The 24,141-nt window shown below is 34.6% G+C and overlaps 1 protein-coding gene across 2 annotated transcripts in view; it reads right to left on the bottom strand.

Annotated features, from left to right (window-relative positions):
- GBE1 (1,4-alpha-glucan branching enzyme 1) overlaps positions 1–24,141 on the bottom strand; it is a 281,289-nt gene that overhangs the window by 226,358 nt on the left and 30,790 nt on the right. For both annotated transcript variants that reach the window (XM_053903223.1, XM_053903222.1), the window contains exon 2: positions 571–740. In XM_053903223.1, the coding sequence (XP_053759198.1) occupies positions 571–740 (170 nt within the window). The remainder of the gene's footprint in view (positions 1–570; positions 741–24,141) is intronic.

Consider the following 24,141-nt stretch of genomic DNA (forward strand, 5'->3'; position numbering starts at 1 on the left):
AATAAGGTTGAGAGGTATTTGTTAATTAAAAAAAAAAAACAAAAAAAAACTGAGAGTGTATTATAAAAAAAAAGAAACCAAAAGGAATTCAGTGATGAAGTTAGCCCTCTATATTAGATGTCTACTTTTATTGAGGTCTCAAAAAAAGAATATTGGGCTCTAGAGGATCCAAGAACTACAATGCCAGCTAACCAGGTGCAAATGCTAGTGGAGATTTAACTTACACCACTATTTTTACCCAGATTGCTATTGATTTTGTGAGGGCTTGCTAACAAAGTTGAATAAATTTGGAGCAGTCTGCCTAGTACTGTTTTTCTCATAAACTCTGTTACTTCTGGTACATGATTTTCCAGAACATAAAAGTTTTTCAGAAACACATGGATTACATTACAGCAGAGATACCAGCACCACGTGGAAGCGAAGATTCCACAAAGTCTGTGGTTCTATCTGAAGAGTCAGATACTTTTAATCATTAACTTTCATAGAGTTAAACATATGAACTAGAACAAATCTGTTTCAAGTAAATAAATAAAATAGTACAACTGACTTTAAATCTTTCGAAACACTTACTGAAGTCTCCAGTGAGAAAAACTCCTTCTGCTCCTGGGGCCCATTCTTTGCAGTACAAACCACCATCAGCACATCTGTGGACACCAAACGATTCATAACCTCTGGAAAACTTATCAATACCACCTTCGTTCTCTCCGATGTTGTTCAAAGTCTCATTAAACTTCTTATACCTTTAAAGAAGTGCAAAAGAAGGAAGTTAGAAAATAAAATTGTCTTCCAAGAAAGCTACAATAATTAAGCAAATGTGTTACTCTTATTCAGAAAAAGATTTAAAAAAAAGATATTAAAGAGGAATAACGTGAATAATTTCACTTATTGGTAGCGGTTACCTCAGAGGATAAAATCATTCTTATCTGAAATAAAATGAACGAATCTCACATTTTTGAAATAATTTCATGTATTTTGGTATAAGAGAGAAAATATGACTCTATATTCCATGAAATTTTAAAATCAACATTATAGCAACTTCTACGTCAAAAGAGGATAATGAAGGAAGATCCTTATACGTCTCTCTTCTAACGCCTAAGAAAATAAAAGTAGTCAAAAGCCAGCAAGATAAATAAAATGACCTTCCAGTAGGGTTTGGCACCCTTTTCCTGTTAAGGGGTAGATAGCAAATTGGTCCATTTTGCAATCACTTAACCATCTCTCTGAAGCATGAAAATTGCCGCAGACAATATGTAAATGAATGGGTATGGTGGTGCCAATAACATGTTATTTGTCAAGCAGTTATTGGCAAAATTTAGCCTGTGGGCTGTAGTTTGCTGAGCTCTGCCCTATAGTAACTAAGCATGGAAAGAACATACTACATCAGGTCAAACTGTAAAAGCTAGTGGCCACAAGAAGAAACCGAACATTCCTTCCCAAGCAGGACCAAGAAGAGTACATGCTGGTTCCTGACTCTCTCCCAGGTCCCAAGCCCATAAAGCTATACCAAAAACATGCTGTTATCTTCACTAACACCAACAAACCTAGGGAGAAGCTGGGACAAAACAGGTAAAACTGGAGAAGTGAAACATGTGGTAGGTACTTTCTGTCCGAAGTGAAGTCTCCAGAACAACGAACTGAGCAATTAATAAGCTTCTCTGCACTTCCCCAGACCCTGAGGGGTGAGCAATAGAACCCCAGGAGGATGGCATGAATCCAGGTAGGGGATACACAAGGAATATACAGCATGAGAAGCTGATTAATAAAGGACACTCCAAGTGAGCTGAACAGAAAATGCATCTTTCCAAAGATTTGGAAATTCTTACAAGTATTTCACACTGTATTTCAATTTTAATTAAAAGTGAACTGAAAAAAAAAAGAGAGAGAGAGAGGGAGAGATGGGGATTATATGATGAAACAATAGAATGAGAATAAAATGAGACTGTAGAGACCTAATGAAACAAAATAAGGAACAAAATCTATCATTGGAAAATAATCAGAATTGGTAAGAACCAAAATGCACACACGGTAAAAATGCAAATTATTCAATGAGTAAATAATTGGAAATTTATATAATTAAATAGAGAAGAAGACAAAGAAATGGAATAAATTAAAGACAAGCTAAGAGATACACAAAATCAACAAAAAATGATCTAAAGAAGGATAGCTAGTATAAGGACTCTGAAGAACAAAACCAAATAAAATGGATGCAAAAAATATAAAGCTGGAAAATTTTTCCTTAAGAATTAAATCTGTGTATCAAAAAGAGCATACTGTGTTTTAAGAAAAATTTGGGAAAAAAGCACACAAACACACAAGTGCAACATCTCCCAATTTAAGCTATTGAAATTCAAAGGATAAACAAACAACTCTTCAGACAACCAGCTACAAAAAAGGAAGCAGAGGGAGGTTTTGGGTTTTGTTTCCTTCTATTTTGTTTTTTCCAAAGGAACATTACATTAAAGAGCAGAAGATAATGCCAAGCCCACACATTTCAGGGAAGGAAAGGGAGTAACCTAAGGGTATTATAGGAGGCAAGTTCCTACTCACACCTAAGGAATTCTTTAAGTAGTGTCAAATTAAAAACTAATCTTAAATTTATGACACTAATGAACTATGGTTGAAGGAGGAAACAAAAACAAAACTAGGCAATTAAAAGATTAAACACACACACACAGAGGAATTAACTGTCATTGCAGCAGTGTTGCTGAACCGAGTCAGTAAATACAGAACGATGGCAAGGCGATTGTGCAAATGTGTGAATGTGATAACAAAAAAAAGAATCTCAAGGGATAAAATAAGTTTTATTATAAAAAAAAACAAAAAAACAAAAAAACAAAAACAAAATGAGTGAAAAGAAAATGGAAGAAAATACAGGAGTAGTCGGACCCCCATTTTAAAAGAGTAATTGATCACTAAAATTAAGGTTGTCTTCATTATAATTTTTAATCTCTTTTTAAAAAGATTTTTAATGTTTATTTATTTTTAAGAAAGAGAGAGACAGAGTGTGAGCAGGGAAAGGGCAGAGAGAGAGGGAGACACAGAATCCATAGCAGGCTCCAGGCTCTGAGCTGTCAGCACAGAGTCGGATGCGGGCCTCAAACCCAGACCCCAAGATCATGACCTGCGCTAAAGTCAGATGCTTACCCGATTGAAGCACCCTGCCACCCACTGGCCACTCTTTATTTTTGTTCAAGTATAATTAACACACAGTGTTATACTAGCTTCAAATGTGTAATACAATCATTCAACAATTCTATACATTACTCCGTGTCCATCACAATAAGTGTACTCTTAAACCCCTTTACTTTACCCATTCCCCGCAACTACCTCTCTGGCAGCCACCAGTTTTTCTCTATATTTAAGAGTCTTTTTATTTGTCTCTTTTCTTCTTTATTCATGTGTTTCTTAAATTCCACATAGGAATAAAATCATATGGCATTTGTCTTTCCCCGACTCACTTATTTCACTTAGCATTCTAGGTCTCTCCATGTTGTTACAAATGGCAAGATCTCACTCTTTTGTACGGCTGAGTCATGTAATATACATATACATATATATGAATAAATGTGTGTGTGTGTGTATATACATACATAAAATGATATACATATATCACTTTTTATGTATCCACTCAACTATCAAAGGACATTTGGGTTGGATCCAGACCTTGGCTTTTGTAAATAATGCTGTAATAAACATAGGGGTGCATATATCTTTTTGAATTAGTGTTTTCATTTCCCTCGGGTAAATAGCCAGTGGTAGAATTACTGGGTCATATGTAACCCTACTTTTAATTTTTTTGGGAAAACTCCATACTGTTTTCCGCAGTGGCTGCACCAGCTGCATTCCCACGAAAAGTGTATAAAGGTTTCTTTTTCTCCACCCCTCACCAACACCTGTTCTTTCTTGTCTTTTGTTTTTAGCCATTCTAACAGGTATGAGCCTTTCTGACAGGTATGACAGGTATCTTATTGAGGTTATGTTTTTCATTTCCCTGAAAAGTGATGCTGAGCATCTTTTCATGTGTTTGTTGGCTATCTGTATGCCATCTTTGGAAAAATGTCCATCCAGGTCCTCCACCTGTTTTTAAATTGCATTTATTTCTTCAGTGTTAAATTGTAGAAGTTCTGCATATATTTTGGTTATTAACCCCTTATCAAATATATCATTTGAAATTCTCTTCTCCAACTCAGGAAGGTTGCCTTATTGTTTTGTTGATGGTTTCCTCTGTTGTGCAAAAGGCTTCTATTTTGGTATAGTCCCAATAGTTTAATTAGGTTTTTGTTACCCTTGCCTGAGAAGACAATATTTAGAAAAATGTTTCCATAGCCAATGTCAAAGAAATTACTGCCTATGCTTTCTTCTAGAAATTTAAGGTTTTAGGTCTCACATTTAAGCCTTTAATCCATTTTGAATTTATTTTTGTGCATGCTATAGAAAAGTGGTCCAATCTGATTATTTTGAATGTAGCTGCCCAGTTTTCCCAACACCATTTGTTGAGGAGACTTTTTCCTACTGTATATTCTTGCCTCCCTTGTCATAGATTAATTGACAGTAAAAGTGTGGCTTTACTTCTGGGCTCTGTATACTGTTCCACTGATCTGTGTCTATTTTTGTGTCAGCACCATACTGTTTTGATTACTACAGTTTTATCTTGAAATCTGGGATTGTGAAACTTCCAGTTTTGTTTTCCTTTTTCAGGACTGCTTTGGCTATTTGGAGTATTTGTGGTTTATACAAATTTTAGGATTATTTGTTCTAGTTCTGTGAAAAACGTTGTTGGTATTTTCACCAACAACATCTTGGAATGTTGTTTCACCAACAACATTTGATGTTTTCACCAACAACATCTTGGGATCAGGGATTGCATCTGTAGATTGCTTTGGATAGTACAGACATTTGAACACTACTGGTTCTCCCAATCCATCAGCACAGAATATCTTTCCATTTTTTTCTGTCACCTTCAATTTGTTTCATCAATGTTTTATAGTTTTCAGAGTACAGGTTTTCACCTCCTTGGTTACATTTATCCTTTAGGTATTTTCTTTTCTTTTCTTTTTTTTTTTTTTTTTTTGGTACAACTGTAAATAATTTAATCCCTTTGTTGGCCTTAGATGTGAACTCCAGAAAATAACATTTTTGAGTATAAAGACATTGTATATAAATTTCACCCCTTTCTTTCATTTCACTTCAGTTTGTTTCAAATAATTTAACTTAAATTTAACATATGTTTTTCTCATGTTTCATTATATTATTTCTAGCTATCAAGATATTTCTCTGTTCTCCTACATACACATAAGCATATAAAAATATCAGGAATAATGGTCTCCAAATATTAGTGACAACTTTTTTCATATGGTTTCTTTTTACTTTCTCCCTTGCATTGTTCCAATCGTTTATAACAAATGAGCAACATTTAAATAAAAACAAATGAATTTTTTTTCTGAAACTCTATAATCTTTACATCATTAAAACATCTACATAATTCTATATAATATTCTTTAGGAATTTTACTTGCATGTACAACTATGTTTATAAAATTGTGGGAATTGAAATTGTTTGAAATAGATATATGGAACAAAATCAAGTCCCTGAAATAGCCTTTGGCATATGTAGAAATTAAACATCTAATGAAAGAGTATTTCAAACCAGTAATGAAAGGATCTCTTATCTAATAAAATATTGGAACCTATAATCATTTTTAAAAAGAGGATCTCTGAAACCAAAATAACTTCAAGAGAAATCATGGTTATAAACATTAAATTAAAAACAAATAATACCAGTAGTTCAGAGAAAAAATTACAAATGTCCCAATAAACATATGAAAAGATGTTCAAATTCATACATAACTAAAGAAGTACAAATCCTGACTTAAAAATTGTACTTTCTACCTAAAAAAAAAAAAAATCAGTAAACATGATAGTCTGTGTGAACAGAGTACAGTGCAGAAAAACATTCTCAAATACGGTTTGGTGGGATATAAATTAGAGAACTATATGGCATCACCTATGAAAATTTCAAAATCACTGAGTAATTCCAGTTTTATGAATTTACCCTATGGATAAATAGAACAAGGAAGCAATGACATCTATGGTGTACAATGATGATAATTATAGCACTATTTATGACACAAAACCATGGAAAATACCCTACCAGATCAACAATTGGGAGACTAGTTGAATAAATTGTGGGACTTCCAAACAAAAAATTACACAAGAGTTATAAAGAAGAATGAGGTAGAGAGAAATGGGCTGATAGGCAAAGGTGCCAAAAATGTACTGTTTAGGGAAAGAAGTTATAGAACGATATTCTGAAAAGCAGTTATTTGCATAAAGAAAATATAGATCTAGCTACAGGGCCTGTTCCTCAGCTCCAGGGGTTGGGGAGAGGCCTTAAGCCTTCCTAACACCACCACAGTAACCACATTTGCCTCAATGACAGAAGTATGCCACATAATCTGATCAGTGGACTGAAGTGGCCTATAGGAGTGGTAGGTGTGGGTGGAATATTTTATATATGACCCCAAATTATATTGTTAACTGAAGTAAATTTGACACAATATTACATTAGTTTCAGGCATACAACGTAGCAATCAGACAGGTCTATGTCATACTATGCTTACCATAAATGTAGCTATCATCTGTCACCATAAAACACTATTGCAATACCACTGACTATATTGCTTATGCTGTAACTTTTATTCCATAACTGGAAGCCTGTACTTCTCACTCCCCTCCATCCATTTTTCTCATCCTACTACTCCTCTCTCCTCTGGCAACCACCAGTTTGTTCTCTGGATTTATGTGTCTGTTTCTGCTTTTTGTTTGTGCATTTGTTTTTTAGCTTCCACATATAAATGAAATCATATGGTATTTGTCTTTTTCTGACTTATTTCACTTAGCTAATACCCTGTAGGTCTATCCATGTTGTAAAGGGCAAGATCTCATCCTTTTTCATGACTAAGTAATATTCCAATGTGTATGTGTATACACAGCACCTCTTCCTTATTCATTTATCTACTGATGGACAATTAGCTTGCTTCCATACCTTAGCTAGTGTAAATAATACTGCAGTAAACATAGGGTACATATCTTTGAATCAGTCTTTTTGTTTTCTTTGGGTAAATATCCAGTAGTGGAATTATTAAGTTGTATGGTATTTCTATTTTTAATTTTTTGAGGAGCCTCATTACTGTTTTCCACAGTGGCTGCACCAATTTGCATTCCCACCAACACTACACAAGGGTTACTTTTTCTCCACATCCTTGTCAACATTTGTTATCTGTCTTTTTGATACTAGACATTCTGACAGGTGTAAGATGATATCTTATGGTTTTGATTTGCATTTCCCTGATGATGAGTGACATTGAGCATTTTTTCATATGTCTGTTGGCTATCCATATATCTTCTTCAGAAAAATTTCTATTCAGGTCCTCTGCCCATTTTTTAATCATTTATATGGGGATTTTTGGTGTCGAGTTGCCCTTCTGTATCGTATATATACTTAACACACTCAAATACACACACACACATGCACACACACACACGTACATGTGCATGCACACACGTCCATGGTTTTATAAATATAAAAATTATATTTAATCCGTGATTTGAAACAAATCAGCTTTTAACAAAATGGCATAAGCCCCATCTTACTGACGCCCTTACCCCAGGGGACACAAACTGAACCTCCCTCAGAAACCAGATAGGTATCACATACATGAGGAGTTGCACCACATAAGAAACATGAAAGCTCAATCCTGATGAGAAAAAATGAAGTTCGCCTTAGAGTACGGAAAACAAAGCAGAAAGGAACTCTGGTGAGATAGTGACTACAAACCCCACTGAAAAACAAAACCTTCTATTTAGTAGCTACAGCCTATTGTTACCATGCATGATTTGCCAGACCAAATAATTGTTCAGGGACCAATAAAAAAAAGAGAGACAGATTTTTCTATGAACTCTCCCTAATTTAAATATTGGCAATGTTTCAAAACTCCTTAAAATACTGACCTGTACAAAACAAACAAACAAACAAATAAACAAGGAAACAAACAAACTAGGTCTATAGATATGATGAGGTACCAGTATGCAAACTCATATTCTTTAAGTCCTGTGAGAAAATGTGTGTGGTGGGGCGGGGGAGGGGGGGGGTGTTGTTGTTGTTTGTTTTGTTTTTGGTTCTTACAAACATCATTCAGCCATCATTCTTGGTGTATGAAAATTCTAATCCATATTAAACCACACAGTGACGACATTCAATAAAATGGTCAAACAATTAAGGAGCAATCAACAAAATTAATTTGGAAAATTACTGATTAAAAAAAGACACAAACTTGGGGGAGGGGGGGTTAAATAAATGTGGTAATAATTTTCTTGTTAATGTGAGTCAAATCTCTTAAAAACACACTTTAGATTTATTTAAGGTTTAAGTTTAAAAAATCATTCCTACGAACTTTCATAAGATATGTACAAATGTCCCATTTATTAAAAATTCAACAGAAACAGGATTATAGCGTAATATTACTTTAACTAAATATCTTGACTTCCCTCAAGGTCAGCCCTATAGCTTCTGATACAGAAATACACATTCCACTTTGAAATCGCTGCAGCTCAAAAAAGAAAATGCCTGAGGATACAGCAGACTCATCATACCCGTGCCCTCTGCTACTACACTCATCTCTCTTAATATTTTGCTTGAATTTATAGGATATTTAAAAACTAGGTCAAATTCTTAGTAACCAAAGAACATAAAATAAAGTTAGTATAGCAACTAGCATTCTGTACAGATATAAAATGCTATAAATATCATCAGATTTGATCTCTACATTGATGTTTTTAATGCTTTTTACAAAGGAAGAAACGGAGGCACAAATATGTAGTTGTCCAAGGTCAAGAATGTAACAAGCAATAGAGATGAAATATCATTCATCGCAAAAGGTATACTTAGTAAGAAGACAACAATCTTAAGCTAAGTGTCACATTTTCTTTTTAAAAGAAGTCCTTAAAGTTTCATTCATAAGACTTTTTTTTTTTTTTTTTTTTTAATTAAGAGAATCAGCTTAGTCTCTAGAAACAAAGACTAGGTTATATCCAAACCCTGTTACATACCTTGAACAAGTCACCTAACCTCCCTTTTCCTTAATTTCTTTGCGTTAAATTGAGGAAAGGAAACAATGAAATCGCACTGGGAGCCATCCTCACAGTACCCAGAAAGTGCTCAGTAATTGTTGGTTGCAAATTTTCTCCACCTCAGTGAGGGGCAATGCTGTAGGAAACTTTTTATCTTTTTTTTTTTTTTTTTTTTTTTATTGACAGCACTTGTTTACATTTTAATATACATGTTAATTATTAGAAAACATTAAGGATTTTTCCCTCATATTCTAAAAGTGTTTGAGAATCTTCACCATCTTTTTACTGCTATGAAAAATTACAAATACAGGCATACTACTAACATATAACACACACTAAGTACTCCATATGGACTTGAATACATGGATTATGGCAAGTCTGGGAAAAAAAATAAGTAGGTTGGATTGACTAGCGGTGCGGAGGGGAAGAGTTATTTTACAGAAGTAGCAAGAGATACATTTAGAAAAGAAAAAAAAAATGAAACAAACTGAAATCTTTGCTCTATTGGAAGATAGTTCATCCTAGACCAGTACCGAATTTCTAATTTCAAGCAGAGTTGTGAACATAAGAGATAAGTCAAGGGAGATGGATTGTACCTTATCTAGAAATGTCTAGGATGTAGAATCCTTTCTCACGTGTTTCTGAGTGGTCCTGAAACCTAAGGAACCCAGGAGGGGGAATTCCTTCCCAGCTAGCTTAATTTTCAAGATTTTAGATTGTTGTTTGTTTCCTAGAGGAGACATGGATTAGAGGCAAGAAAAAGCACAGAAGTAAAAGCTCAAGAGGTATTTTTTATTTTTTTTATTTATTTATTCTTTTAATTTTTTTTTTTTTAATGCTTATTTATTTTTGAGACAGAGAGAGACAGAGCATGAACGGGGGAGGGTCAGAGAGAGAGGGAGACATAGAATCAGAAGCAGGCTCCAGGCTCCCAGCTGTCAGCACAGAGCCCCACGCGGGGCTCGAACTCACTGCGAGATCATGACCTGAGCCGAAGTCAGACGCTCAACCGACTGGGCCACCCAGGCGCCCCCAAGAGGTATTTTTTAAAAAAATTTTTTAATGTTTTATTTATTTTTGACACAGAGAGAGACAGAGAATGAGCATGGTAGGGGGAGAGAGAGAGGGAGACACAGAATCCGAAGAAGGCTTCAGGCTCTGAGCTGTCAGCACAGAGCCAGACGCAGGGCTCAAACTCACAAACCACGAGATCATGACCTGAGCCAAAGTCAGACGCTCAACCGACTGAGCCACCCAGGTGCCCCATCAAGAGGTATTTTTAATAGCTAAAAAGAGGAAAAAATAAGGTTAAAAGAGGGAAGGATGGGATTTTTGAAAGAGAAAAAAATAGCTTCTTGAATCAGCCTTTAAGAAGACTTCAAAGTATTTGGTAGAAACTTCCTTCTCTGGTGAAAACTACCCAGAATATGCAAAATTGTCCATATATTAAAACTATCATATGAATATTCAGGCATCTGAGACTTTAAAGCGAAGAGTTTATGTCTCTTAATCAAGGATAAAAATTCCACAGCCACAAAAAACACAATGTTTTTACTACAGAATAAAAATCTTTATTGTGTGCTAACAATCCAGTTACATAAAACAAAATCCTTCCCTTTAGAAGTCCATCAATCCAATGGAAGAGTGTTTGACTCATGACAGGACTGGGCTGGGATAAACAGGCACTGACAGAAGAATAAGAAAGACAACAGAAGGAACTTGTAGAAAAGGAGGGTAGAGAAGGCTTTAGGGAGTAGCTGGCATTGATGCTGTATCTTGAAAGAGAAGTAGTATATTCTGAAAGCCAGAGACTGACAGAGAAGGACATTACATGTGTAAGAACTAGGAAGTCCTTGCTGATATGACGACTAATAGCTGAGTGCAGCCAGAGTGACAGAATGGGAAGGGATCTAGTGGCCAATCAGGATGGAAAAGACAGTTTTCAGCTAGACAATAAAATAAAAACCATTGAAGACTTTACAAAGGAGATAACTGATACGATCAAACACAGGGTTTTTTTTTTGTTTTTTTTTAATTTTTTTTTTTTTTTTAACATTTATTTATTTTTGAGACAGAGAGAGACAGAGCATGAATGGGGGAGGGTCAGAGAGAGGGAGACACAGAATCTGAAGCAGGCTCCAGGCTCTGAGCTGTCAGCACAGAGCCTGACGCGGGGCTCGAACTCACGGACCATGAGATCGTGACCTGAGCCGAAGTCGGACACTTAACCGACCGAGCCACCCAGGTGCCCCTCAAACACAGGTTTTAAAGGGAGGAGTTTCAAGGATGAATTTTGGTAGGCAGAGTCCATAGGTTCACGAAATCTTTATTAAATAGACTCAATATTAAAGGCACAGGGATTTGTAGACTCTTCTGTTATACAAGACCGCTCAATGAGAAGAATTTTAAAATTGGTATTATACTACATGTGGTTTCTTATTTTTAAATGTTGTTCCTTATTTTTAAATGTTTAAAATGTCATTGATCAACAAATGTGTAAATTTCCAAACACTTCCATTTAAAATCTCAGTCACACTCATAGGGCACCTGGTGGCTCAGTCAGTTAAGTGTGTGACTCTTGATTTCAGCTCAGGTCATGATCTCACAGTTCATGAGTTCAAGCCCAGCATCAGGCTCTGCCTTGACAGTGCAGAGGCTGCTTAGGATTCTGTCTCTCTCTTCCTCTGTCTCTGCCCCTCCCCTGCTCATCTGCTCACTCCCTCTCTCTCAAAATAAATAAAATTTTAAAATTAAAAAAAATAAAATCTCAGTCATATTTCCAAGCTCCATCCAATTTAGTGTATGTTCAACTTCATCTATCAGGAAACACTAGATGATGTTTAAGTAAAGGGGAGGAACAAGGAGTGGTGAAATCCATCTATTTATTCCATATGTATAACTGAACATCTAGTATATATCCAGTGCTATGCTAGTCACTACAAACACAGAGATGAAAGACATCACAAAGCCCATGACTTTAAGACATTATTTGGTATGTGTGTATGAAAAGAGTAAAGCAAAAAACAAAGGGTGAGAAAGCATCACATAAGGCACTATTAAAGGCTTATAACCAGATAACAAAAGTAGCTAGAATATAAATTCCACAAAGACAGGGAAAATTATGTTTTGCATAATGATGTAACCGAGCCCCTAAAATATTAGCACATAGTAAGCACTCAATGAACAAATTATTTAGTGAGCACTTATTACTTGTCAGACTGTAGCTAAGCAATGGTGGCACGATGGTTAGATTTAGGTTTAAGATTAGAATTATTATGCTGGGATTTGAATCCCAGTCCTACTTCTTACCAGCTATAACTAAGACTAAATTTCCTAATCTAAGAATAATAACAGAACCTACTTCATAAGGTTGCTTTGATAATCAAGTGGGTTAATATATCTAAAAATGCTTAGCAGGATACCTTTGCATGAAATAAACACACCACTAGGATAATAAATATATTAAATATGATTGCTACATTTGAGATCAACAGAAAAAAAATCTTAAAATATAAGAGAGTTACAATGCACTGTAACTGAACTGTATTCCCTTATTCACTCAGTCCCACTGGCCCTCCAGGTTTCATGCACTCCTTTGACTGGCCTTATGGAGGATATGGCTCGCGAGCCACTACCAGTACAGGTCAGACTCTACAACACAGATGTATAGAGGAATAAAGGTCCCACAGGACAAACTCTGACCAGTAAGATATAGAAAATGGGAAGGAATCCTCACAGAAATTCTTCACCCTTCCTCCTGAAGATCCTGTGTGACCAAACAGCCAGCTTTGTAAGGAAATACATTATCTCACATAAGAAGCTGATTCATCAACTTGGTGCTATATCAAGATCAAACATATGGAATCACAAAAGTAAATAGCAAACCGGGGGATGTGATAACCCAATAAAGACACCAACTGCCTCCAGGAGCCAACACACATCCCCCTCAGCAGTCAGCACTATTTAAGATGAATATAAACCATTCTGTGCTTTAGAACCGATCAAAAGTGAGTGGAAGGCAATGACTTCCCATCATCTCACTTCTACTCAAACTGATAGCATCATGCATGTCTGTGGTTTTTATTCAAGTAGTTTTTCTCACTATTATAATCCTTACCAATGCCTATGTTCATAAGACTTGGGACTAGATGTTAATTAAAGCAATTTTTTCACATATGGAATAAGCCTAAGACTATAAGTGGTATGGACCACCTACTAGGTGCCAGGGATGATGGCACACCAGAAAAGACAGACTTTAGAAACAAAAGATTAGGTTCAATCACTAGGCCCATTAGCAAACTGACCTTAGGTTTTCTGCTTCATGATCTCAGAGTTTCAGCTTGCCCATTAATAAAGCAGAAAAAGGGGCGCCTGGGTGGCGCAGTTGGTTAAGCGTCCGACTTCACCCAGGTCACGATCTCGCGGTCCGTGAGTTCGAGCCCCGCGTCAGGCTCTGGGCTGATGGCTCGGAGCCTGGAGCCTGTTTCCGATTCTGTGTCTCCCTCTCTCTCTGACCCTCCCCCGTTCATGCTCTGTCTCTCTCTGTCCCAAAAATAAATAAAAAACGTTGAAAAAAAAAAAACAAATAAAGCAGAAAAATAGTACCATTGATGTCAGGGTTGTGCTTCTGTACATTTGACCTTTGAACAACACGAGTTTGAACTGTGTGGGTCTACTTATACTGCTGATTTTTTTTCAATAAATACAGTATAGTACTGGAAATGTATTTTCTCTTCCTATGATTTTCTTAATAAAATTTTTTTTACTAGCTTACTTTATTACAAGAATACTGTATATAATATATGCAAGATACAAGATACATGTTAATAGACTACTTATAATATCAGTGAGGCTTTCAGTCAACAGTAGGCTATTACTAGTTACATTTTGGTGAGTCAAAAATTATATGCTGATTTTCAACTGTGCAGGGGTTGGTGCCACTAATGTCTGCAACATTGTTCAAGTATCAACTGGTTAACTAACTCACCAAAAAAAAAGTTATTTAGTGGCATGTCTCATATTTCTTTTTTTTTTTTTTAAGAAAAAAGAAATTAAGGGATTTCCAAGTAGAAAGAGAAACCAATAAAATTTTGAAAAAAATGAAATAGTTCTATTATGCTAATTACAATACAATCTAAATATTAATTCATTTACAAGCAAGCATTAAGTGTGTTATTTTTAACCTTTTAAAAAAATCGTATTCATTTCGTGCCATATCCAAAACACAATCTAATGCACTGAGCCAATCCGATAAATATATCCTTAGATCACATTTAAAGACAAACGATTGATCTCTTATTTTCTGATGTTGTAGAATAAAAGCTATGTAAATGACAGTTTTATTCTTTCTTGACCTAAAGTTAAGTGTAATTTGGCTACTTTGAGTTTCAAATTAATAAAATAGATGTAGAAAATCATGATTATATATAAGTCATTAAAACTTTCTTTTCAGAGAGGGGGGGAATGAGGTCATTTCAAAACTGTCAAAAATTAACTTTTAAAAGTTAGAGTTGCTACTATTTAAAATAGTGTCCTAAAGGTAAACAGTGGTTGTTATTCATTGAATGTTCTCTCCTAATTCTGGTTCTGGGCCATAGAAGTGAAGGGGGTGGGGGAAGTTGTTGCTGAGATCCTCCCGATTCTAATCATACAAAACCCAAGCCACAAAATGTTCTTATTCAATGAATGAAGATCTAGATATATCTCCTTAGTTGTATTACTTAGCCTTATACAATTCCCTATTTATTTTAATAATAAAGTACTTATCTCTAGAATTCTGCATTTAGGATAATGGAAATGACATTTAATACCTCAACTTAAAGAACTACAATATAGCCATTAATGTAAACATATTTTCACTTCTAAACAGATTAATTAATTAGAATAAATTAACAAAACGTAGCTAGAAATTAATTTTAATCACTGTGCCTTGTCTCTTGGTCGCAAACAAATTAATAATATATTGCCCTTGCATTTTACCAAGGTATGATTAATGGTCAATATTAAAATTTCTGGGGTCTTCTGGCAATGTGAAAACCTGACTGCCTGACTAGAAACAAAAATCATCGGAATGTAATAAATCAGCATTACTGAAGGTAAGCCCTGTGAGACGGCCCATCTGGTCAGGCCTGGAAGTGTCAAGTGTTGTCCCACGCACTTGGAGCAGCCAGCCTCTTTATCAGCCACTCTCTTTCCAGTCACGCTCCTGCTCACGTCTTTGCTACATGCTCTGCTGATTACCTTGGAAAAGGGCAATGCTGTAACTGTTCAACTGACCTTTCAGTTTATTTTCTCTCGTGTAATATGAAACATGAGCTAACACAGTCTTAGTCACTGATTTTCTAGGAAGAAATCTAACTCAATGTTTCAACCGCTCTTGGCTCAAATAACATTGTTCTGTGGGCAGGTTTCTCTTCTTGGAAAATGGACATGGTGAAGACCACAGGTTTGGGTTAGAGAGAAAGGGGCTTCAGGCTCTTTGTGATGTAGACCGTAATCTACAAAATAGCTATGCTCCTGAGAACATAAGGCCAACGAATCTGCTGAGAAGCAATTCCAGTCTTCCAAATCACCACCAGAATCATCTTCTTCATGTGACTCACTGTATCAATAAACAGATTAAAAGCAATAATGGCTCTGTCTTTTCATCTCTTAATATTGAATGTCACTGTTACTCGAACACTGTCAAAAATTCTATACTCACTAAGATAGAGAGGGAGGTTAAGGAGTCAAAAGACACAAGTTCTAAACGGATTCTAAGGCATTAGCCACATGAACCTCAGGAAGATAACTACCCAAAGCTTTAGATTCCTCTTCCGTAAAATTGAAGAAGCTGAACTGAAAAGTCCCATCCAGGTCTAAGAACCTGTAATCCATACTCTAATCTCCTCTGATTCAACATTGGGTCCTAATTCCAACCAAGAAAGGAAAAAATACACTTCAATACAAAGGTGATTTGGACATCTCCCACATATACCAAAAAGCATATATTTTACCATGCACAAGAGACATAATTTTAAGTATATATTTTTTTTCCTTAGAGTAAAATGCAACATATAAGCTGTCTATGAAACATAAAATGCACAGCAAATAAAACAAGAAAAATAATCTGGCAACAAAAAACATTATAAATAAATTGTAAATATCACCAATCATAAATGATAAATGACTAACACTTCATAAAGTCTTTACTATGTTCTAGGCACTGTTAAATAGTAACTTATTTAAACCTTCACAATAACCCAATGTGAAGGGTACTACTGTCATTCTTACAGTACAAATGAAGAAACAAGAGTTTAAGTTATTCTGTCAGGGTCACCCAGATCTTAAGTGGGTGCAGCTGGAATATAAATCCAAGACTTTGTTTCCAATGTATCTGACCTTAACCATTAGCCATAATATACTCAATACATTGTATGGTTTACAGTTTTCCAATTAATTTGGACTTGGTACTAAATTTAAATCATTTGTTGCTTAGAATTTGGCAAATGATCTTCATAAGCTAAACTTCTGTAGGAAAAAAAAAAAAAAACAACTTTGTTATTAAGTAAGAGTGATATAAATGGTTAAAAATAAAATCACCAGAAAACTCACATGAAAAAAAAATAAATAAATAAAACTGGCTTTATTTACACTGACTAAATAAATCCACAAAGCATTTTTTTTTCTGTTTTATTTTTTAAAGACTAAAACAGAACAGAAATCACATTAGTGCTGATTCGAATTGCCCAGAAAATGTTATCTGGGGAGTGGGTGTACCTGTTACAATGAACCTGAGTTAACCAAGCGAAGCAAAAATGCAAAAAGTACTATTTATACCCCTGATATATGTTTCAAACTGGATGGTTATTATATCAATTGTAAGATAAAAACTAACAAACATTATTATTTTATTTTTTACTTAGAACACTGCCAAAGATCAGAAAGCTTAAATACTGGCACTTGGCAAATCAACAAACCCAATCACACTCTTGAAGTTATTAAATATAGCCAGATAGCCATGGACTTTATCCTTGTGAATGTATTTAATATTAGAAACAGGATAAATGAATCAATTTTCACTTTGACAATGACATAGAACACACTATATTAATATATATCAAAGAATCCAAGAAGATATATATATCTCCAACAAAAAAATCCACATCTTTTGGACTAAATAGCCATGAAATATCAAAGGTCTATCAAATACCCTGACAGTTCTTTGCTTTTACTGAGGGAGACAAAGGTTTCAAAATTCTGTCAGCTACAAAACCAAAAGATCAAAGAGCTTTCACAGTGACTTCCAACATATTGGTAACATCTCTTTTAAGTTAAAAATCAAATTTTCTATCTATCCATCTATCTGTATATGTATATGTAACTATATTATATCATATATGCTTACATATACTTATATTTATATATTATGCATACATGTAATATATGTATTATACTCACAAGTACACAAATTTCTTTTTTCTTCTTTTTTTTTTTTTTTTTTTTTTACATCTAATAACCTAAAACAGACTGAACAGAATAGGACTGAAAGCATGGTACAACTTTGACAAGTAGAGTGGTCTGCTGTACTGTTAACGTGTCCCAGTTTATTATCTCACCTAAATTATATATTTTCTTTTAAATATTTCTAAATTAAGTATCTCATTATGACCGAAAAACATTACTCTATAGGTTTTATAATAAAGTATGAATTGTAAAATAAAATTTATAAATTTCACTTACCAAACTACCAAGAGTCCCTGTACCAAATTAAACTACTATAACCATATATATTTATAAATAAAACCATACAAATTAAACTACTGTAAGCAGATATGAAAGAAAACCCAATATTAAAGTCCATTTAAGTTCGATTAAATCTGTTTGCTAATAATGCCACCATGAATCTTCATTTGGAAGCTTATTTGACATCAGTAAAATGGAAACTAAATTCATCTAGGACTTTTATTGCTTATGGGCCACTGTTTTCCAATTTGATGTTCCTAAAATGCTCTGGCCAGATCACAAAGTGGTATTTATAATTAATGTGGCCTATTCATAATCAAAACTACTGGAATTGTGAACTCACACAGATTCCTCATTGCTCATAGGCCAACCAGTCCCAAGCCTGGGTTCACAAAGAGCTCTAGCCAAACTGTCCCAAAGGTATAATCATACAGTTTTGTATATTTTGTAAATTTCCCTGCTGCCATTTTTCTTCACCAGATTATGGACACCATAAAGCCAAGGATCATCTTTTGTTTAATTTTACATCCTCAACATCTAGTATAGCACCCATTAAGGAATAGGGATCGGACAAATGGTTCCCTCAGTTATGTTTCACCATGGGGCATTTATAATCACAGACAATGTCTTAACAACCTGGGGAGATTTCAGTGATAAGTGTTACTTATTACTGAGCACTTACTATGTACCTAGCATTGTGCTAAGTTCTCTCCTAACAGTATTTCATTTAATTCTCAATTCTATGTGTTGAGAACTCTACATTATACAAATGAGGAAGAACCCAAGGATCAGAGACTAAGCAATTTGATTAAGATCACTCAGCAAGTTATTGCAAGAACCTGAATTTAAGTTTTTAATTTTAATTCCAGTATAGTTAACATACAGTGATGGGGCGCCTGGGTGGCTCGGTCGGTTAGGCATCCGACTTCGGCTCAGGTCATGATCTCACGGTCTGTGAGTTCGAGCCCCGTGTCGGGCTCTGTGCTGACAGCTCAGAGCCTGGAGCCTGTTTCAGATTCTGTGTCTCCCTCTCTCTGACCCTCCCCTGTTCATGCTCTGTCTCTCTCTGTCTCAAAAATAAATAAACGTTAAAAAAAAATTTTTTAAAAAAATAAAAAAAATAACATACAGTGTTATATTAGTTTCAGGTGTACTATACAGTGATTCAACAATTGTATACATTACTCATTGCCCATCATGGTAAGTGTTCTCTTAACTCCCCATCACCTATTTCCCCCATCCTCTACCCCCTCTCCCTCTGCTAACCATCAGTTTGTTCTCTCTAGTTAAGGGTCTGTTTCTTGGTTTGTGTACCTGTCTCTGCCTCTCTCTCTTTTTGCTTTTGTTTTGTTTTGTTTTTTGTTTTGTTCCTGAAGTTCCACAAATGAATAAAATCATGTGGTATTTGTACAGATCTAGAATTTTAAAAGATCTATTTAATTTTATGTTAAGATATCTTTAAAAAGTCGTCATGAAAATACAGTAGTCCCCCTTTATACACAGTTCCGTTCCCCATGGGTTTGTCACCTGCTGTCAATCATGGTCTAGATGATGCTCTTTCTGACCTCAGGAAATCAGTAGCAACCTAACACTGTGTCACAATGCCTACATCATTCACCGCACTTCCATCTCATCATGTAGGCATTCTATCATCTCATATCATACAAGAAGAATGGTGAGTATAGTACAGTAACAGATTTTGAGAGACCACATTCACATAACTTTTATTATTGTTATAATTGTTCTATTTTATCATCAGCTATTGTTATTAACCTCTTACTATGCCTAAATGATAAATTAAACTTTATCACAGGTATGTATGTATAGGAAAAAGCATGGTATATATAGAGTTCAGTACTATCTGCAGTTTCAGGCATCCACTGGGGTTCTTGGAACATATCCCCAGCAGATAAGGGCAGATGACTATATGATTTATAACAGTGGTTAATCTTTTGGCTGTACATTCAATTCAATTTCAAATTCTCTATAAGAATTCCCAAAGTTCATGTGGAATAATTTAGCTGTTAGGATTAATATTCATACATAATATCTTCAAATTTTTGAGTACCCCCATGAAAATCACAGGTAAGGTTTTACTGAATATGTATGCTACATCACACATAAAGTTTAAGTATTAAATCTATATTTATTGACATAAAAAGATATTCATAGTACACTCTTAAGTGAAAAATAATAAAGATTAAAAGGTCTTTGTTGTTTAATTATAAATGCATAGAAAAGTATCTCAAGATTATACATCAAAATGTTAACCATGATCTCTGAGTAATGAAGTTATGAATATTTTTTCTGTATTCTTTGTCTTTATTTTTCTTTTTCCTACTATAAAAATGCAAAGACAATAGAATATGAAATAAATTATGAAAGGACCTACAATATAATTATCAAAGTTTATTGCTCAAAAAAATTTAAAAGTTCTAAGGTAGAGCATATTTCATTTAATTGTCTAATTTAACAAAAGTTTTAAAAGACTACTTGTCAAACAGCAAATGAGGAAGAAACAGGGAAGACAACCAAATAATGAAAACTTACATCTCATTAGCTCTTCTACTATTCAAATCATTATAATAGAAGGCATAACTCTCCTAAGTCAATAATATGATCTTCTACCCCAGATCACTCTACTGAAATGGAATATATAAGCCCCTTTAAAGCCTTAAAGCAAATTGATTCTGCCTATACACATTTCTCCACCTCCCTGTAATCCATTTATTAATTCTCATACTTTAAGTCTGAAAAAAAAAGGCAAAAAAAAAAAAAAAAAAACCAAAAAAACAAAAAAAACAAAACAAAACAAAAAAAGAGCTAAATATGATGCCTGTCTTCAAGGAAATTCAGTTTGGTAGGGTTCCCCAGTATTATTATATACATGCTTTATCTATATAATATATATAAGCTTATATATATTATATGCTTATATATATATGTATGCAGTAATATTATATATATGCTTATACAGCATCATTTCCTCAAGGATATAACCTACCACAATCTTCCTGATACTTCCTTACTCACTCTCAAAATGCCAACCTCACCCACAGCAGAAACTGACACACATTCTCCCTATTAAATAAAATTAATGGTTTTTAAAAAAGAAGACTACACTATCAAAGGTGCTATATTTAAATAAAAACTACCACCTGTAGAACAATAGAATAAACCATTCAATTTTATCACCTTATTTTTTTTCTTTAAAAACAGTGCAATACATCTTAAATTACTTCACTGCTTGTGCACAGACAGTTCCAGTGATAGATCTATTTTATTATTGTTTGCTTCAATACCTATTTCCCTCCTTTCTTCTTACTTCCAGCAACATTCTCAAAACCACGCTTACAAACAATAAATACTAAAAGCAGTGGCGCTGAAGCATGACATACACATTCTCTTCTAAGACTGGTTACCACCAGAGCACAAAAGTCCCTCTCTGCACCCTCAAGAGTAACATTATTTCTGTTTTAAAACCCCAGAGAAGAGGGAGGCAGCCACCCAATTATGTATCTGTAGCCACTCTATCTGCACTGCCTCCTGCGTATAGACAGTGTGCAGTACTATGAAAAAGCATTAGTCATTCCATCAGTCTTACAAATCAACTCCAAAATCAAAGCCTGAGCTTTGGTTGTGTGTTTGCTTGTTTTGCTTTCTCTGTTTTATTTCTCATCCCTGGAAAACACTAGGTTTCAAGTTCCTTCCCTTTAACTTGCTACTAGAAAGAACACCTAAACAATAATTGTACCCCATCAAGAACTGGGCAGTTCAACAACTGCTGAGAAAAGTATATTTGACATTTTTCTCCACAAGACTCCGTTCCCGATTCCTGTAGTGGTTCAGTGAACATGGCTATAATTGAGAGAAGTCCAAATGCAAGGAAAAGATTCATCTCACAAGAAATATATTGTGTATGTATTTAAAATATTTTATACAACTCAGTTTAAATGAAACTAGATTTGTTTCCAAATTCACACTAAAAATAGTATTTGCCAGCATTTTCTTATTAACATGCTAAATTTAAAAGATGAAAATGCTTCCAAGTATGATATGTAAATTATGATAGTGTTCACTAATTATTTCCTGCAGTTCTATGATATCAAGATGGGACTTAAAATTATCATCTTTAACCAGAATGTCCTACTCTCCAAGATATTTCTAGTCAATAAAAAGAATCACAGACAGATTTTCAGGACAGAGAAAATGTTTTCTCTTGTTCAAGGAAAAAAAAAAAATAAAAATAAAGCTAAAAGCCTCAACCAATTACAAAATAAGTATTCTGAAGTTCTATGTCCAGTTTCCCCAGCTCCTCTACAGAATGCCAAAATGCCTTTGCAGTCTTAACACCCTAGGTTAGCAAACAGTGAGTTAATGATCTCACATGTGCACATGAAAACATGGGGTCTTCCACCGGAGGGGGGAAAAGAATCTCATTCATCAGAAGCAAAAAATAATTTTTCTGAAAGTATAAAACACAAACTTAAAACACTCTAAAACCAAATAGCAATACTGATTTTAGATATTTGTGTCACATAAATTCTCTAAAGGCAATGAATGCATTTGAACTTACATATAATTCCCAAAACACGTGTTTCCGTAAGGGTTGTCCCTCCTGCATCCATCTCAACTCGGATCCTTTCCACAATCAAGATTTCTGAGATGCTTCCCAAAATGTCTGTTAACTAAACCCTATTTCTGGAGATGGGGCCCACAAATAGCCTTCTAAACAAAACTTTTTCACATCACTACTATGCATATAAATCTGTTTTAAATGCTTACTGATGGGTACATTGCTTCTTAAATAAGATTACTTAAACTGATGACCAAGAAGATACATGTTTGCCTCTTTAAAAGAATAAAATATATTAATAACCCAATTTTACACAATGTACCAATTTTGGTAAAATTCAAATACATTTATTTTTCATAAGATAGTATTTCTTATTTCAGGGTAATAGTCTCTAACAATAACTCCCCCTTCAGGATATTTTTTGTATGAAAAATGACCTTGACAGTATCCTGAGACACATCAGTATTGAGAGTATATATGAGAAATACCCCTTCTCTAAAGTAGGCCTTTAGTTCCTTTTTAAGAACAGTAAGATGTTCATTTCTGGACAGGAAGAGGCAGAGATCACTCAAAGGGTTATACATAGAAGTTGCTAAGCAACATTGGGCTTTACATAAATTGTGTTGAAAGTCTGTACCAACAAAGGGATTACATGCCCAAATGCCCCAGCAATACTTCCCAGAGTGTATGATGCACACTTACCTTTGGGCACCAAACGATGTTGCCCAGCTAAGATATGTGGCCTTATCTTGGTGACTTTGGGAAGGAGTGGCAAGAGAGAGAAATATCAATATTGGTGATGGGGTTTTGATCCCTTTTGCTCTCCTTCCTAAGGCAGAAATGATGCGTATGGGGAATCTAAATCAACCACATTACCAAACTGAGGCAGTTCAATGGGCAAGATCCTTGGTATTTTTTTAATGAAAATATGAAAATGTAAACCTACTTAATTCCTAGGCAAAATTCCCTTCAAATAGGAATTATCCTCTTTCCTTGATGCAATGTGTAACATCTTCTGAAAAGAGACTAACAGATTTTACCATTATTTGAGAAAGAGAACCACAGATTTTAAATCTATCATGAAAACAGGAAAAAATCATTAATTATGTGGTATTAGAGAACCTTTAAGCCAATAGATGGGAATTTGATCAAGGCATTCCCAGAACAAACTATTTTTTATAAAGTATCATCAACCCAGACATGTTAACTTCCTGTACTTGCATGTTGTCAAATGAGTAATTTTCAGTCCCCTGCCATTGAGCAATCATCACATAATATAAACGCAAATATCTCAATGCAATTCTTCATATGATAAGAAACTTTAACAACAATTTTCAAGCTGAAGTACAAAAGAGAATATGAATGTCATTATAAAGTAAGACTCCCAGCAAAAATAGGAAAAAAAAAAGTAGGCAGTATATTTTTAAGCTCCTTTTGGAAGATAAATTCATGCTGAATAAATTGAAGTGACATTTGGTTTCTCATAATTCCAGCCTGTCCTGATGGCCTCCAAAGTAACAGATTCTCAAATGTAGCCTTCTTTTTTTTTTCCCCACTAAAACTGACACCTAGCAAGAATTGTCAAGAAAAAGATTATTTTTAAATATTCTCATATTATGGTTATTTAGAATATTAGCTAATTATATAGAATTATGAATTAACCTCCTAAATACCACAGAGTCACCAGTAAAAAATTAGTTTCCTGCCAGTACC

This window comes from Panthera pardus, unplaced genomic scaffold (assembly GCF_024362965.1).
Source record: "Panthera pardus isolate Hobbes unplaced genomic scaffold, ASM2436296v1 HiC_scaffold_16, whole genome shotgun sequence".
Classification (NCBI taxonomy): domain Eukaryota; kingdom Metazoa; phylum Chordata; class Mammalia; order Carnivora; family Felidae; genus Panthera; species Panthera pardus.